The sequence below is a fragment of the Cyprinodon tularosa genome, unplaced genomic scaffold (genome assembly GCF_016077235.1).
Source record: "Cyprinodon tularosa strain WSP-4 unplaced genomic scaffold, ASM1607723v1 ctg17, whole genome shotgun sequence".
Lineage (NCBI taxonomy): Eukaryota > Metazoa > Chordata > Actinopteri > Cyprinodontiformes > Cyprinodontidae > Cyprinodon > Cyprinodon tularosa.
Window position 1 is genome coordinate 3510595 of NW_024038531.1, and position 17698 is coordinate 3528292.

The 17698-nt window shown below is 39.3% G+C and overlaps 1 protein-coding gene across 6 annotated transcripts in view; it reads right to left on the reverse strand.

Moving 5' to 3' along the window:
* ppp1r12a (protein phosphatase 1, regulatory subunit 12A) overlaps positions 1-17698 on the reverse strand; it is a 55901-nt gene that overhangs the window by 16691 nt on the left and 21512 nt on the right. For 4 of the 6 annotated variants that reach the window (XM_038281332.1, XM_038281331.1, XM_038281329.1 and 1 more), the window contains exons 2-10: positions 14496-14626; positions 8586-8704; positions 4604-4763; positions 3347-3491; positions 3194-3268; positions 2979-3070; positions 2704-2861; positions 2469-2590; positions 1159-1266 (exon numbers count right to left, since the gene is read on the reverse strand). In XM_038281332.1, coding sequence (XP_038137260.1) covers positions 1159-1266; positions 2469-2590; positions 2704-2861; positions 2979-3070; positions 3194-3268; positions 3347-3491; positions 4604-4763; positions 8586-8704; positions 14496-14626 — 1110 coding nt within the window. The remainder of the gene's footprint in view (positions 1-1158; positions 1267-2468; positions 2591-2703; positions 2862-2978; positions 3071-3193; positions 3269-3346; positions 3492-4603; positions 4764-8585; positions 8705-14495; positions 14627-17698) is intronic. The other 2 variants (XM_038281334.1, XM_038281333.1) reach the window with 1 other exon arrangement.

Below are 17698 nucleotides of genomic sequence, written 5' to 3' on the forward strand. Positions count from 1 at the left end.
AGTACATAATAGTAAAGTAGAAGAGCAAAACATTTAAGGTTTTCAAAACCTTTACAAATAAAAAGCTGGAGTGAAAAAACTCAACCAAAAGTCAGTTGTTTTTTTTAAAGGCTTTTTGATGACTAAAACAGCTTGATGCTGCTGCCACCAGCAAACCTTTCTCCCTTTCTTCCGTTTAAGCAAACCTGCACATAAATACATTCGTACTTAAACAGACATCTACATAATGTGGAATAAATTAACTAATAAGTATGGAGAATAGCCACACTTGATATTATTTAAAGGTGGCCGTGTAAGTAGTGTTGTAGAAGAGAGATTTTTCCTTCTCTTTCACAATTATGCATCACTGTGTTTTGGTTATAATACATAAGCTCAAAGCTCAATTGAATAAATCAAAGTTTATATTAAAGGTTTAAAAAAATACAGAAAGCTCAAGGGGGACCAACAACTGGGGCAAATATATTTAAAATTTTAGGAAATAAAATCCAATCAAATGACAATCCTATCACCCTAATTTAAAACTCGGATGAAATCTGATGTTTTAGCAAACAAAACTCGGACCTCATACCGTTTAAACCACCATGAGAGGTTAAAAGCCATTGAAAACATATAATCCACACAGACACAATGTCAAAAACAAAGTTAGCGGTGCATCGGTCCATTACAAGTGGGGGGGAAAAAGCACTATGCAATGTTTATGAGTGAGAGGGAAGTTCAATCACTTGTTGGATTTTTCCACTGGGTTAAAAGCAATAGTCAAATTATTCAAATATTTCTGTGGGGAATTAGAATTTACTTTTGTTTTCATATGATTATACAAATATTTACTTCATTGGTAACTCAAATCTTATTCTTAAGCTGAAAATGATGAATAATGGTAGTTAGAGCTCTAGTACATACAGCTAGAGCGTGGGCTCAGAGAGCAGGAGAGGAGGAAGCTGTTTGTGGTTGACCCCTCTGAGCGGGTCAACAGCTGCAGGCCCCTGAAGACATCACAATTTAGTGCAGCACAAAAATTCTTCAAGAGGCAAACCCAAGCAAGTGGAAAAATCCTACATCACCTGAAATTGGTGGAGGGTTAGGGGAAACTTTAGTGCTTTGTGAGTGCAAAGTGCATGTAGGATGAAACAGCCACTCCGGTGCACACCAATGCCTCACCATAGGTTTTTTGGGCACAAGAGAAATGCCAGTTTTGCGCAAACCTTGACGCCACAATGCAGGACAGCCTGGCTCCGCCAAAGGCATGAGAGGTGTAATGTAATCAGACTAAAGCCAACATTGCCAAAGAGGCCAGGATGGTAAAATAGGACAGACAAGGAGGAAGACAGAGAGGTTGGAAAAGAAAATGGCAGAATAAGACAGAAGCGGAAGCAAAAGAAACACAGTCTGTGTGTGAGGACAGGCATTTTAAAGCCCAGTCACACTACATGGAGCCAAACTAGGGGCAATGGTCAATTAAGTCAAGTAAGGCATGGTGTGTAAGCACCGGCCTTTAAATAAGGTATGACGTTTCAGAAGCAGAAATAAAAGCAGACAGGATGAGTGAAACTTATCAATTTTTCATAAACCATTTCCTTCATTCTATAGCATTGGGTCATCCACATCATTTCAGTTGGCTTCTTTTAGTCACACAGCAGCCAACATTTGCAGCAAAAGACATGAGACAAAAAAGACAGAGCCTTGCAGAAATTTCTAATGCTCATCTTTAGAGGGAATTTTTCTTTTTGCCAGCAGAGGGCAGCAGATCCAAAAGTGGCCATATATTTCTATTCGACAAAACTTCTGAATCCACTAAAATCTGTTTTCTTTTTTTTTTGGTAAAATTATTTAGTTAATCATTCCTGCAATCTTACCTACATTTGGTTATTTTAAGTCGACTGATTTCAGTTTCCTGGAACCTAAAGAGCTAAACAATATCAGTAGGGTGTTCAGGTTTTTTCACATGAATTTAAAAAAATCTAAACCCATCTACAGTCATAGCATTTAATAGAAAGTCTGTGGATCTGAAGCTCACCGTCCTCCATGTGTTAAACGTGACCAAATTTATTTAACTCATTCATTTTTTATCATAATACAAGTATGACTTGTTTACTTAAATGTTTGACTGATCTGTTCCAATTTTATCTGCTACTTGTGAATGTTTATATCAAATTCCAGTAAAATGTATCCATGTCGTGGTTGTAATATGTAAGAAAAGGTGAAATGAAGAGCTCAGTGGGTATAAATACTATATGGATTGTAGGCTTTTTTGCAGAACAAGCTGGAAGTCGTATCTCCAGTTTGTAGTAACACCAAGTTCAGAACATGACTGGCAGTTATTAAAAAAGAAGTAGAATGATGACAGAGTTGCGCCTGTGCTGCAACACTGGACTTCCTTAAACGTTTTATACAAAACAGCCTTTAAGACTGAACTTTTCTGATGTGAACGGTTCCCAAGAAAAGACCAGATGTTCGGTACCTGGTCTTACCTTCTTAACTGGTGAAGTGGGCGTGGTCACCTGATTAGTTGGACTGGTTGGAGATGACGCGCTGACTGTGGCCGGGGTGGTGGTCGTGCTGCTGGTCACCGCTGCTGGAGTCTTGCTCTTATCTGTGAATAATAAAAGTTCTTTGTTACATTATGATTACAAATTCTGTATACTTTGTTGTTATTCAAAGCAAAGTGCTGTTTTTGTTGTTTTTATAGCTGTATAAAAAACACACCTGCTTCATTTTCAGACTCTGAGTCTTCCTCGTCTTCCTCTTCACTTGAGCAGCTTGATTCGTCCTTCTTGCCCTCTTCCTCTTCGTCCACCTTCTCTGGCTCCAAGGTCTCGATGCGTGGAGCCGTCTTCTCTGGCTCCAGAAGCAGCGCCTCTTTGCTGAAACATCACATCACAGAAATAAGTTTTTTTTTTTTTTTGCTGGACAGCAGCATAAAAACTATGAAGGGAAAATATTTCCACTGATCATTTTCCTCCAGGATGAAGCCCATTTACCTTTTAGGTGTTTTCAGTGATTGGTTGTTGTCTTCCGTGGTTGTTGTTTCAATCAGAGGAGACTTCTTAACATCTTTCTTCTCACTCATAAGCTGGAATAAAGAAAACAGCATGACTCTCCGATTCTCGGACGCATGAAATCAGATGGTCTCAGAAGCTGGTCCAAACTGATTAGGCTGGATTACATTATCCAATCAGTGATCACGCTGACTCACCAGATTCTGTTTCTTCTGTAGCTCCTCTAAGTATCCCAATACATCTTCATCGGCTACATCAAAAGCAGTCTGGCCCTGAAGAAAAGAGGTGACAATACAGCTGAACTATTGCACAACAGTGATCAACAGATACCCATCATTATCTCAACCCACCATTTTATTAATAAGATCCATGTCGCACAGATTCTCCACCAGTATCCTACAGGCCTCCTCTTTGCCCCAGTGTGCCGCTGCGTGTAGAGGCGTCCAGCCATCATAGTCTTTAATGTTGACGTCATACCCTGCTTGGATTAAAAGCCTGAACAATGAGGGGTTTGGGAAGGCGGAGGGACAGAAATAGTTTATGTTAATTAGCGAATGCGTTCGATGGATTTGATTCTTCGAACTAAGCCTTTAAGAACCTGCACAGATTTCTGCATTAGGAAGTGTGCTCCTGTTATAACCACAAGTTAGACTTACAAAATCTGTGCCTTTGAGAATTATAAAACTGTATAACACATGTAGAAGAGAAAATCCATGACAATGTTTTTCACTTGTCAGAATGCTTAATGTCGACTAGTTTCTTTTCAAGTAAATGTGAATTTTCTGATCATTATTTCATAAAATACGGACAAAGACGTTCCATAAGGACGAAGCATTATTTTCTGCTGTATAGGATATTATTTTATGTAAAAATAAATACAGTTTCCAAGCTAAAGACAAGAAATGTAGATCTAAAAACATTTATGGTTCTTTAATGTCCTGTTGTGAAAAATGTATTCAAATGTTCTTTTAAAAAATCTGCTAAAGCCTGTAAGAATGATATTTGTTCATATACCATTTTCAAAATCATTAGATGATCCTTTATCGTTTTTAGCCACTATTAAGAGCCAGTGGTGGCTCCAGAGCTGCACTTTAAGGTCTGTAACATAAAATCCCATTAAAAATAACTACAAAATATTGCAGGATAAGAAAGTAAATACAGGATCTTAACATTTTAAGCATGTTGTTAAAACTGGATGAAGAAGATTGCAGTGTTAGAGCTGATATGACACAGCAGATAGTTAGCTCACTGGTTAATGTATGATGGCTGCCATATACACCATTGGAGCTCCGAAGAATCCCAGGCTGCAGAGTTCTGGCTGCTATCCCAGATCAAATGAACAAGTTACTGCAGTTCCTATGCTTAAGTAACGTAGTGTATTAACAACCCCAAGAAACCATGTCAAAACAAAGCAAAATGATAAGATGCAACTACTGGGATAAATCTAAGGTTAGGAAAAAAAAAACCTGCTTTCATAACCTGACTCACGCTGTTCAAAGTGCTTCTCTAAATGAACTCAATGAACCAGCTTCACGCTGCTGTATGCTACACATATGAAGGTCATTACACGCTCCAGCTACTCCATACAGCATCAACTCTATGCTTACTTTAAAACCTCCACGTATCCTTTAGCGGCGGCTACGTGGAGCGCCGTTCCTCCTGATTTCGCATGCCGGGTGTCTTGAATCTGGCCGCTGTTGAGCCACTGCCGGGCGTCCCTCAGCATGATCCGCTCCTCCTCTTTACGGGCTGCTTCTATGTCCAACCCTGGAGAAAACGAGACAAATAAAGAAACAAACAGGCAACAAGAGATCAGAGAGATGTTGAATCAATGACAGGAAAAAGGCACACAACGTGTACCAGAAATTAATTACAAAAAGAAATCTGAAATAACCAATTTTTAAGCCTTTTTTTTTAGATAACTGAAATGCAGCATCAAAAGACTTCCAACCTTTATAACATCTTTTATGCTCTAAATATTGCATGTTTTAAAAGCCAATCTGCACATTATTAGCAGGGAGTGCAGTGCACAGAAAAGAGGCAAAAAACTTTTATTATAGTAGATTTTTATTCTTCAACACTATTAGTGGTTTAAATACAACAAATTAAACCAGAACCTAATGTTAAAAAGCTCTAAAATTGTATGATTCACAGTTTTTCATTGAATTGTCAGATGATTAATTAAAAGTAAAGGACTCGTCAAAAAGTTGGTCAGAGACAATCAAATTAACTGGAGAACATTGTACTATTTATACTTTCAGTCATAAAAAGTCATTTAAAGTAGTAAAGTAAACTAATTTCCAGTTATAGAAACAGAATCATCATCATCATCATCACTGAGCCAAAATAAGACCATAGTTCTGCTTAATCCCAAGAGCACTTTTGCAGTTATCAGCTCTGCACACCCCTGACTGTATCTGCAATGACTGATTGGAGTGCATACCAGAAAGATGTCTCACCTCGCTTTATTTACAATTTGTCAGGTGATGTCAGTCCCATTTCTATAAAGTAGGGTTGGGCGATATGGCTAAAAAACGTATAAGGTTTCATATTGGTCGATAATAAAGACCAGGAGTAAAAAAAAAGGCTAAATTTTACTTTTTTTAATTTCAATTTTGAGTGTACCCATTTAAAAAAGGTCAAATAAAATTAAAAAAAAATTAAAACATTTACCAAATCATGATTTTTATCACGTGATACCAATGCTGTGGACCTGCAAGTTGTCTGCTGTTCAGCTTGTACCGACGATGACCGCAGATGATGATGACTAGGTTACTGTACTTCACCAGATGAGACTGGCTCAGGAGATAAAATAAGTTGTTTTATTGCCCGATTTGGTCGGCATGGTGACCAGGCATCGCTTACAGACAGCATCGATCCTGTTGGCCTTTAAATAACCAAAATACAGCCACACTGGTGATGAGAACCTTCCTTGATGGTCCTCCCGTTCTGGCAAACTCATTCCCGCTGACTACCCTCTGGAGTTCTCAAACAGTACGGCACAGTTGAGAAAGCACAAGCTGGCTATGTTGTTGCTACGTGGTGTTGCTAGTTGGTCGAGCAGTGGGAGCTAAGGGCTGTCTCCTCTAAACTACGTCCCCCAGAATACCTTGCATGCCTCTGCATTTCTTATTATTTTGGTTAAGTTGCTTGCTGAGTTCAAGACATTTTTTTCAGTCATTATCAAACATCTTTTTATTGTTATGGATCACATTTTTATCATGATACATGATGTTTTATTGCACAGCTACTAAAAATGCATGCACACAAACTTCAATCATATCTTTCTCCCACATAATCATCACTGCTATTCTCCTAAGTAAAGTCCGTGTTGTACGCTGCAATTCCAGATCTGTAGAGGAAAACCAGATCTTGGATAATTATAGCCCCGCCTCTGAATACAAGAGTACTTTGTTATGCTTTGGGGAACTGTTTGTGCCAATATCCAGCATATAAACAACACAATAGTTGCAAACATAAGACACTGCTTAGGTGGTAAAGTGGGTCAGTATGTCAGTGTTATACAATCCATACTAGGAAACGGTGAAAACAGACCTGTCTTAGTGCGAGGCTTGGCTGAAATATGGCCTGAAAAGTCATTTTCATAGTCGAGCCTCGACTGCTCTGCGCTGAACTATATCATAAAACATGGGCCTGAGCTGTGTTCTGGGGAAGGAGTCGGGTTTAAGCTCATCATAATAAGGCTTGGTTCAGCCCAGTGTTCTCCAACCTTTATTGGTGCTCTTTTTGATTTACAATAGAAGTTTTTTCTCAGGTATTTGTTGCCAAATAATTTGACAAACATACATCATTTTGGAGAAAAACACAACAAAAAAAAACACTACAATCTGCTAATTTGTAGTGATCCGTCACAATTATTCAACAATTGACACTCTCTCCAGATGTATAAGTGTTTATAGATGATCAAGAATTTGAATGCGTTTACATGGCACTGTATTCTAGATCAAGATAGCAAAGTGATGCAGATTATTTCACCTGATGCAGAGAAGGATGCCAGCCGGCATCCTTTGATCTCTGCTGAAGCAGACAACAAAGTCTATAAAAAGCATGGAGCCTAATGGCCTCTAAGCAGCAATATGGAAAAAGCGATGAGTGGAAAAGTTGGCAGTTCAAAGCTGCTTTTTGACTAGTGAGAGGAATGAGTCTACTCGAGATTAGACAAAGGAAACAGAGAACCTCCGAAACATTTTGTGTTCAAACACTGTCGAAAGAGACAGCAGCAACAAACATTTTTTATCAGAGGTTTAAATACATCTAAGCTGACAAAGTGCAGGTGAACAGCATTTATGAGGTAGTCCAGCTCTATCATGACAGATTGAAGATTAAGGCAGCATTATCTGAGATGTTCAGGCTCCCATTTGATTAAACGAATCAGACCCAGGAGAGGATCTGGAAGTTCTTTATGCATTCTGATCCTTGCCATCCCTTGCTAACAAGTTTAACTCTGTGGTGTCTCAGAGGCAGAAAAATTAAACCACAAACACCGGAAAGTGTTACACAACATTTGGTTACATAATGCTGCCTACCACCTCTAGCATGAAAAAAAGAATATAAATATATAAAAAAGAAAATGAGCAACTGCCCTCAAGCCAGGCTCACTGCAAATTCACACAACAGCGAAGCTTCGTCATGGAAGCAGTTTAAACGGTCCTGTTTTTATGTTAAAATAAATCCTGATTTAGATTTTGCTCACAGAGAGGAAACAGATAGTTCTGTTCCATGTTTTCCTACTTTGTTAAATCCTCTATTATTAAAAGATGTCAGAGTTGTGAGAAAAAGCCAATCAGAGCTTTTATCAGCTGAGTACTGAGGGTTTTTTTGGAAGCTGGAGGTTTGGCAGAAACTAAAAGATAAAGCAGCAAACTTTGATACACAAAGACAAGAGACCGATTAAACCTACATGGCTCTACCAATTAATATTTGAAATAGAGAAAACAAAACAAAAACCTCTGATATGCATTTTAAATGAATCGCAAATGGCATAAGTAGGCTATTCTTAAGCAAATTGCACGCATCAAGACTGTGTAAAAATACTTGAAGTAACAATTCAATTAAACTGTACATTTCTGTTCATATGTATGCATATAACTAGTATCAAAGAAAGACTTCGATGCATCTGCGTCAGATTCAGATTAATCAGACAATGGCAGGTCACTCAAGCCATTTGGGTGAAAATAAACTGAGGAACAACCCTTCTGGACAGGAGCCAGGTGGCCTCTTTCCATGAGGGAGGGCCCTCTGTCAGGAATGCTTGAGCTAAAAATAGTCAAACCCAGCTTTTTACTTCTGATTCATCAGATGGGAGCCAATAACGCAGCTGGATGACCCTTCTATAATATATATATATATGGTCTTATTAGGGGTTCAGAAACACGGCAGGTGGCTGATGCCACTACAGTTTAGTTCATGTTTTTTTTTAAACCCTTGCATGCATAAAATATGGAATGGCTCACAGCATCTGTCACTTTATGGAAAGACATACGGATGGAATATTTTTTACAAAATCCGAGCAGCAGGAAGAGTTTCAGTTCATTTTAAATAGATGTGCAGATGTATGAAATGCTCTACCTTGTCGGTTTATTTCATTTTGTAGAAGTTCCTCCATTGGCTCCTCTTCAGCAATGTCCAGAGGGGTCTCCCCCTCGCTGTTCACAACTCCAACATTAGCACCCTGGCTGATCAGATACCTACATTGAAGAAAACACGCTAAAATTAGAGAAATATAAAAAGAGTAAACATTTGAAGACTAAATCTTTCATTTCTTCAGTGATAGAAAATGTTTGGTCCTAAAACCTGGGAAAAAAACTGTTGTCCAAAAACAGAAATGGTGGTGTTTACTGATGCATCGGTTATCAGGTTAAGAGTTCATGTGACTTGTGTAAGAAACTGCAAATCAATTAATGCCAATTTAAATATTAGAGATACGCAAACATTAAAACATTCCATAAAGGTACTACACAGAAAAGAAAACATGTTTTTAAAAAAGATGCACCAGTCTTAAATTGTATTTTATTACGCTACAACTTAACATAACACTGAGCCAAAAGGTTGAAAACACATCATGAATATTTAGAATCTAGGGAAAATCTGGCAAGGAAGGAAAACAGGGCTGGATATTGTGCCTTTATGTGCAATTCAGGACATAATGTTTTCGGTTCCTTAAAGCGAGCCGCTGATCAGGGCCACAATTAAAGGAAAAACTTCACAATATAAAGAGTTAATACAAAAAAAAGCAGTTATATTAATTAGGGCTGCAACAACGAATCGATAAAAATCGACTTTTAAAAGAGTTGGCAACGAATTTAATCATCGATTAGTTGTGTCGCGCGATTAATGCGCCATCCGCCGCCGCCGTCATCCAGGGGAAGAAAAAAAAATATGGCGGAGCGAGTCAGCGCCGCAGTTGCAGTGTTGCCAACTCAGCGACTATTTTTCAAAAAAGCGACTAGCGACAAATCTGGCGACTTTTTACGGTGTCACTGGCGGCTTTTGCCTGCCGTGGGGCGCCTCCCCCATCCCAACCCCTTTCTCCCTCTCCCACAGGAACCCCTCTCAGCGCTGCAGTCAGAGCCGCAGGATATTAGTGAGGAGTTTACCCTCAGCGTCCAGACTTTCTTTATAAATAAATTAACTTGCAAATTATGAGGGCAAGGCTTTTAAAGTTTAAATCTTCTGGCAAAGATAAAGTAAAGAAGATCCTGCAATTTATGGAAGTAAAGCAGAATAAAATCCAGCAAGATCAGTAATATGTCAATTAATTATATGCCACATTCCCATGTAAATATCTGTCTTTGGAGGATGTGTTTTTTACCACCCCTAGTTCTCTCATTTTTATGCCTGTCTTTTTTGTGCTTTATGAAACAAAGTACCCTATATTTTGTGGATGTACAGCTACATTTCTCATGTAAGTTTGCGTAGTTTTAACACAAACATTTATTTTTCATATTGCACCAGTACAGTTAATGAGCAACCTGTACTTGTGTGCTTGTTTGTTCTGTCTAAAATGTTTATTTTGGAATAAAGAGGTTAATATAAAAAAAATTTTTTGTCCGATTCATCGATTAATCGAAAATATAATCAGCCGATTCATCGATTTTTAAAATAATCGGTAGTTGCAGCCCTAATATTAATAAAGCCACAGATTTGAGCATTATTAAAACACTAAACTGCAAAGAATGATAATGACATGAAAGATACTGCATGGTTTGCCTGCAGGTAAGAAATTCAAGTAGGAAGGAAAACAGTGGTAGCATGCAAGAACAAAACGTAGGTCTGAAGTGACAAAGGGGCGCACAGAACAAGACCTAAAAATAGTGTTGACATGTCAACATGGATAAAGAAAGAGACAAGTCTGTGTTCCACCCTAGATTTAGACTTTAACTGCAATGTCCCAATTTGATCCCTTAAACCAGAGTACAGCTTTTAGCCAATTCATGCCTCTCCATCAAAACAGACAAGCTAAGCCATCAAATTAAGAAGCTTGGTCAAAAGTATCATCGGGGCTCCAGGATATATAGAAAGCATGACATCTAGATCGCATTAAGTATTGCAATGACATTTCAATTGATCAGTTTTCCTTCTTTCCCACCCATGTATTGTTTCCTTTACTTTCCCTGGTCTGATTTTGGTCATAAAAACAGAACCCATCAAGCGTGGACCTAAAGGATGATATACAGCTATTAAAATACCCAAATAACACAGTTTCAGTATGTGGCAGATTAAAAACAGTCCAATAAAGCAGTCATTTACTAATTAAATCATACATTGTGTAGCTCTGACTGTATTTAATCTTTTAAAAACATTATATTCAACAGACCTTATTAAATAAAGAAGGAAAAATAAATTATAAAAATAAAAAATAGAAAAAATTAAGTTAGTTTAAGAAAATGTTACTTTAATCTCCAAGCCTTGTTTCCTGCAGCAACTGAAGCCATTTAAACCATTATCGTCTCAAACATCATGAGACTTCCTCTACCCGAATGCACCTTAGTGGGTTTTATCTTTTTATCACGGCGTGACAACCTGTATGAAGAAAATGGTTAATATTACAGCCAGAGGGAGGCATTCTTATTCATTCTAAATAGCACAGAATCTAAAACCCTGTGGTGCCGAATGTTTTTTTTTGAGCATGCAACAATGATGCGAAGTATGCTCAGACATACAGGAAAACGCAGGAAGTGCAGCAATGCATGGATGTTGCCAAGGTTTTTGCATGCTCTATAGATTATATATATTTTTTTAGACCTGGCTGTAGACAGAGTGGGAGAGCTCTATATAGAGAGTGTATCCAGGTAATTAACAAGATATTAGGAACCACTCGCATCAATCCAACTGCTGACATAAAGAAGACGTGTACCAAGCCTTGTCTCCTGCAGCAACTGAAGCCATTTAAACCATTATCGTCTCAAGCTCAGCTGCCTCCAATTAAAGCTGTGGTGACACTCAGGCCCTTCTCATTAGACCAACAACCCACTTGAAAAACACTTGTATTTCTTGCAAACTGAACTGACCAAGTAGAATTACATCACATCTTTTTGATTGGACTTTCTATCCTTCCATTTTCTAGGTAGACAAAAATAATTTGCTGGCTTTGTTTTCTACAGTTCTGCTGAGTTTCTTACCCCTATTCTTCTATAGGTTGATGGTTGTGAGAGCAGAACCCAACTGATCTGGCTCTGTTTATTGGTTCCTGCTATTGTGAAAGAGGATGCTGGGATTAAAATGGGCCTACATCAGTTTGCAGAGTTTCACCCTCTGTGACATGATGCCTCCATTAGTCACCAATGTCAGATCAGCCACTTGACATTTTCCCTCAAAATGTCAAACAAATGCCTGCTTGTTTTCTGTCATACTGCCTCCTCTCTGTGGGTCCCTTAGGCCTACTCAAAACAGACTTCTCTTATTGAAGTCCAAATGAAGTGGCATTTATTAAACAAAAAAAGGAAAATTGCTTAGATATCTAATTTTAGTAGTATTTCTCCAAATAAACCCGAACAGTGTGGCATTTTTGTTTCTCCCCTGCGAGCGGCAGTTCTTGGTAAAACATATCAACCCGGAGCTAGACTTCAGAAATGTAACCCAAGTAAAGCAGGTCAAAGCACACTCCCACTATGGAGAACAATGAGGACTACTGAGCTCCTTTAGCCTGTTTAAATGTCTTCTGATAACATCGATGCGTTGTCGCGTTGTCCAAAAATGGATGTTATGAGGCAATCTGTTTTTTTTTTTTGCAAAATGTGTTTCAAATACACCTATTAATATCTTTTCCCTCTACTTAATCAGTTTAAACACAAAATTAATACATTTAAAAACATCCGACGCATTCGGTAAGCCTGGCAGTCATGCTGGATGTTAAATCATTGTTTAGGTTTAACTATTTCCAAATCTCTAAGTGTTTTCTTCAAGTGAGGAAAGTGCAGGAGCCTTCTTCAGCCAGCTGACCAGCAGTCTGCAGCAGCAGGAGGAGGTGCTACACAAGGAATGAGCTAATCAACTAGCTTGTAGGATGTAGCTTCTGTGCAAAGCAAAATTAAAAAAGAATTTTACAGATGCTTTTTGCTAAATTTGTGCATTAAAATCTAAATCTTAAATTTTTTAACTTTCTGATTAGCATGTGATTGTTTTTTAACGTGTTTTAGCAATGCAGCAAATTTCAAACTCACCCCCACCGAAAAAAAAACAACACATGGAATTTAACCAAGCTAAGGAGAGAGAACCTCTCATTGGAAAAGTACTGAAGTAATTATTTTGTTTCAGCTGGCAACAAGTTTTTGGCTCAGCATCGTACATGCTGCCATTCTGATTGGAAATACACTATATTGCCAAAAGTATTTGTTCACTCATCCAAATTATTGGAATCAGGTGTTCCAATCACTTCCATGGCCACAGGTGTATAAATTCAAGCACCTAGGCATGCAGACTGTTTTTACAAACATTTGTGAAAGAATGGGTCGCTCTCAGGAGCTCAGTGAATTCCAGCGTGGAACTGTGATAGGATGCCACCTGTGCAACAAATCCAGTCGTGAAATTTCCTCGCTCCTAAATATTCCACAGTCAACTGTCAGCTGTATTATAAGAAAATGGAAGTGTTTGGGAACGACAGCAACTCAGCCACGAAGAGGTAGGCCACGTAAACTGACGGAGCGGGGTCAGCGGATGCTGACGCGCATAGTGCGAAGAGGTCGCCAACTTTCTGCAGAGTCAATCACTACAGACCTCCAAACTTCATGTGGCCTTCAGATTAGCTCAAGAACAGTGCGCAGAGAGCTTCATGGAATGGGTTTCCATGGTCGAGCAGCTGCATCCAAGCCATACATCACCAAGTGCAATGCAAAGCGTCGGATGCGGTGGTGTAAAGCACGCCGCCACTGGACTCTAGAGCAGTGGAGACGCGTTCTCTGGAGTGACGAATCGCGCTTCTCCATCTGGCAATCTGATGGACGGGTCTGGGTTTGGCGGTTGCCAGGAGAACGGTACTTGTCTGACTGCATTGTGCCAAGTGTAAAGTTTGGTGGAGGGGGGATTATGGTGTGAGGTTGTTTTTCAGGAGCTGGGCTTGGCCCCTTAGTTCCAGTGAAAGGAACTCTGAATGCTTCAGCATACCAAGACATTTTGGACAATTCCATGCTCCCAACTTTGTGGGAACAGTTTGGAGCTGGCCCCTTCCTCTTCCAACATGACTGTGCACCAGTGCACAAAGCAAGGTCCATAAAGACATGGATGACAGAGTCTGGTGTGGATGAACTTGACTGGCCTGCACAGAGTCCTGACCTCAACCCGATAGAACACCTTTGGGATGAATTAGAGCGGAGACTGAGAGCCAGGCCTTCTCGTCCAACATCAGTGTGCGACCTCACAAATGCGCTTCTGGAAGAATGGTCAAAAATTCCCATAAACACACTCCTAAACCTTGTGGACAGCCTTCCCAGAAGAGTTGAAGCTGTTCTAGCTGCAAAGGGTGGACCGACGTCATATTGAACCCTATGGATTAGGAACGGGATGTCACTTAAGCTCATATGTGAGTCAAGGCAGGTGAGCAAATACTTTTGGCAATATAGTGTATTTGCAGCAGGAAGACCGAGCAGAAATCCACAGGCGCTGCCAGCTCAATGGTGTGTAAATATGGTCAGAAAAGGTCAACTGGCCATCTGTTTGTAGCTGCCGCTTCACAGTCAAAACAATACTTTCTAAATCTAACAAGAGCAGGAAAATGGTACCACACAGAATCAATAAGGGTATAGGAGCAGATAAAAGCACTTCTAATAAAACCTGCTCGGGTGTTTTTGAAGGGAAGCTTTATAAGGTTAGACACAAACAACAAATTACTCAGACTAGAACTGAAACCAATCTGAAACCTATTGAGAAGTTTAGTGTGGAGCACAGCAGTTACAGAAACATTACAGTAAAAAGAAGACAGGATGTAAAGGGTGGATTTCAATCTGATGAAAGTAATGATGCTGTGAAAAGTGATGGACTTACTCTGCTATGTCCAGGTATCCGCAAGAAGCAGCAGCATGGAGGGGGATCCAGCCTTCATTATCGGGCTGGTTGACGCTGGCCCCGTGCTCCACCAGGAACGTCACCATGTCGATGTTGTCATCTATGCAGGCCTAAAAGGAACGGCACAGAGAGAGGAGAGGAATGAGACTTCCTTCACACACATCAACAAGAGGTTATGTCAGCGAAAGAGAGCGTTTGGGTCCTGCTGGATCGCTGCGTCTCTCCATAACTGTTGAGGAATTTAGGCAGCTGGAGCACTACCAAAATGCCTGCACATAGAAGGGGTGCTTGAAATACCACAAAGTGTAACGCTACACTGACTGATACAGCCATTGACGTGCTGTGTTTATATACAGATAATTTATGAAGAGAAGGGAAAATGTGAAATGGGTCAGCTATGCATAAAAGGCAAACAACTCTCAGGTAGTTTTACGCAGACGTTTACCAGATAATTCCCAACAATCAGAAACACTTAATATTATGTTTTTATGATTAATATTATGTGAATCATAAAAACATAGACACATTTACAGGTGGAACAATGGAGCTGTTTGCAGTATAATTGTTTTTCATGTTTATCAACTTGTCAGCTGTAAAAATCTTTGAGTAATGCCTTAAAAAGCTGCAGGTCAGGCTCGCTTCCTTATTTGCTGGATCATCTCAGTTATGGATCATTTGATCAATTTATCACTCTGCAGACATTTTATCGAGAAAAAGAGGTTATTTAAGCAATGTTAACAATATGATGATCTTTATTATCATTACAAGTTTGCACATTCCGAGTAGTTTTTGTCTTTCTACGTTTAACCCATCCCTTAGGGAGCAGCTGGCTGCCTCTGTGCGGCAACCAGAGAGCAATATGGGGTTAGTGGCACTTTGTGGGATTCAAGCCCGGGAACTTGCAGCCTTTCAGAGACTCGAGCACCCTGCTCTAACCACTAGGCCACCACTCCCCCTGCAATCAACTAAGACGACTACATTCCCCACCGCAGGAGCTCTGAGGATTCAACTCAAAGCTACACTTCCAACTGCTCTGGCTCACAGTGGGGGCTGGAAACATTTTTCATTTATGATTATCTGAAATCATTTTGTAACTTTGTTTAACCTTGCACTGTTGTTATGGTGTGCATACACACCAGCAAAGGAAGGTATTTTGTTAACATTTCTTTCCTCTGTTTGAGTTACCATGTACTTGCCGTGGTCCTACCATGTAGCACTGACCTATGGGGGGGATTTGGGTTGAGTTAGTTTAAATCTTTGCTTCAGTTATTGTCAGTTATCCTGTGTGTGTTTTTTGGTTCGTAAAAAATTTGGAGTATTGTTAGAGTCGGTGGACCTTTTATATGCTGGCTGATTTATGCACTATTTTTTTTATTTTTGGGTCAATGAAGCCCAGATTTATGAAATTACCTCCTGTGTCCCTTTTGCCTAACTCCTTGGTCCCTGACAATCACTGATGGCACCATCGGACGCAAGTCTGCTCAAATAAAAACACTTTTTATCTAAATGTCATTTATGAATGACGGCGGTGCAGTTTGAACCATGTCCTAACACCACCCACAAACCAAGCTGCTGAACCAGTGACAGTGGGGAATCTAGAATTAAAAATAGCGAGTGTGGGTGTTCCAATTTACGGCCGACTGAATCATGATGTGGAGGAGGCTTTGAGACGATCTATAAAGGACAAGGAATCTGCATTTAGACTGGGTCGGCTTGAACCTCTGAAGTACGTTTCATTAATGGGAAAGGTTTATAAAATGCTAAATGAAATGGGTCACCTGTTTACATCACTTCTTTTTGTTTTCAGTTAAATCTGGTTGCACAAAATTAAATGTTTTTTCAGAGTATTCACCAGTAGGTGTTAGAAGAGGATTAATTCATCCAAAACAAACAAGAACCTTTTTTGTAGAGAAAAATATGTTACATAACCAATAATTCACCACTTTGAAATTTGGAATAATTGCAATTTCACAATAGAAATTAAATAAATTAACCCCCAATGTCCACAACCTGTGAACCCCTCACCGCGCACTGTGTGTGTCATGTGCCTCTCTTCTCAGTTGCCATGACAACACAAGCGTCCACAGGAGAAACAGACACACATGAACGCCTGCCGGCCTCCTATTCAGGGCACACTACTATCTGGCTGGAATCCTTGTCCAAATTTGGACCGTTTGGAAGCAGCTCTCCAGCTCTGGCGCATTAAAAGCCTCACTGAGCTTATCTGACAGCAGCCGCGTATTTGTGTTTGATGTACATGATATAATTGAGACTCGTTTATATGGTTTGGTTATACAGAGGAGATCAGTTCCTTTGGGGGATTTTTGACTGACTGTACATTTTGTCTCTTTAAGCACTTTTCGTTATAAATCATAAATATTGTATAACAACCTGTTACTAAAAGTTAAGGTAGTCTTGAAAAATGATTTCGAGACACCACAAAATAAATAAAAAAAATATATAAAATAGATAAATATATTTAGGTGGTTTCTTTTTTATTTTTGTTAAGAAAAAAAAAATAATTCAAACTCCTCTGACTATAAAAATATGCCTCTCCCCCCCAAAAGAACTCACAACCGTTAACCAACCATGCTGCTTTGAAAAGTTTTTTTTTTTTTTTTTAACCTTCACCATCATTAGAAAGCCACATTTCTTTTTCCACAGGCTGTTCCTACCGGATGTCAACATTTGTTCGATCATCTGAAGTGCAGCTAAAAAACAAAAGGTTTCTGCATAAAGGCAACAGCTTTTTCAAAACAACTTTGCTCTTATTATCCCTGTTCCATGTTTCTGTGCATGTTTTCTAAAGCATAAATCCCACATCCTCCTTGTCCGATTTTGTAGCAAAGACAAGTAGGGCATAATAAAACAAACTGTTGTGTTCAACCTGCAGGAAAGATGGTAAAATAAAATAAAATAAAACATACATCGATGCACAAGCTTCCTTCATACTGAAACTACTGTCACCCATCTGTATCCTCCGAGTTTTTCCTTTTCTTTTCCATAAACAATTATCCAAAGCAGAGAAAACCATTAAAGTCTCACCGTATTCCACTTGTCATAACCTGTCCAAGTTTGTATTTAAACATAAGAGGACCACTTATGCAGATTATGAGGGGAAATATCCTTATAGTCTACATGTTTGCCTTTCTGCATGCTTACTCTGCTCTCCATCACAAGCT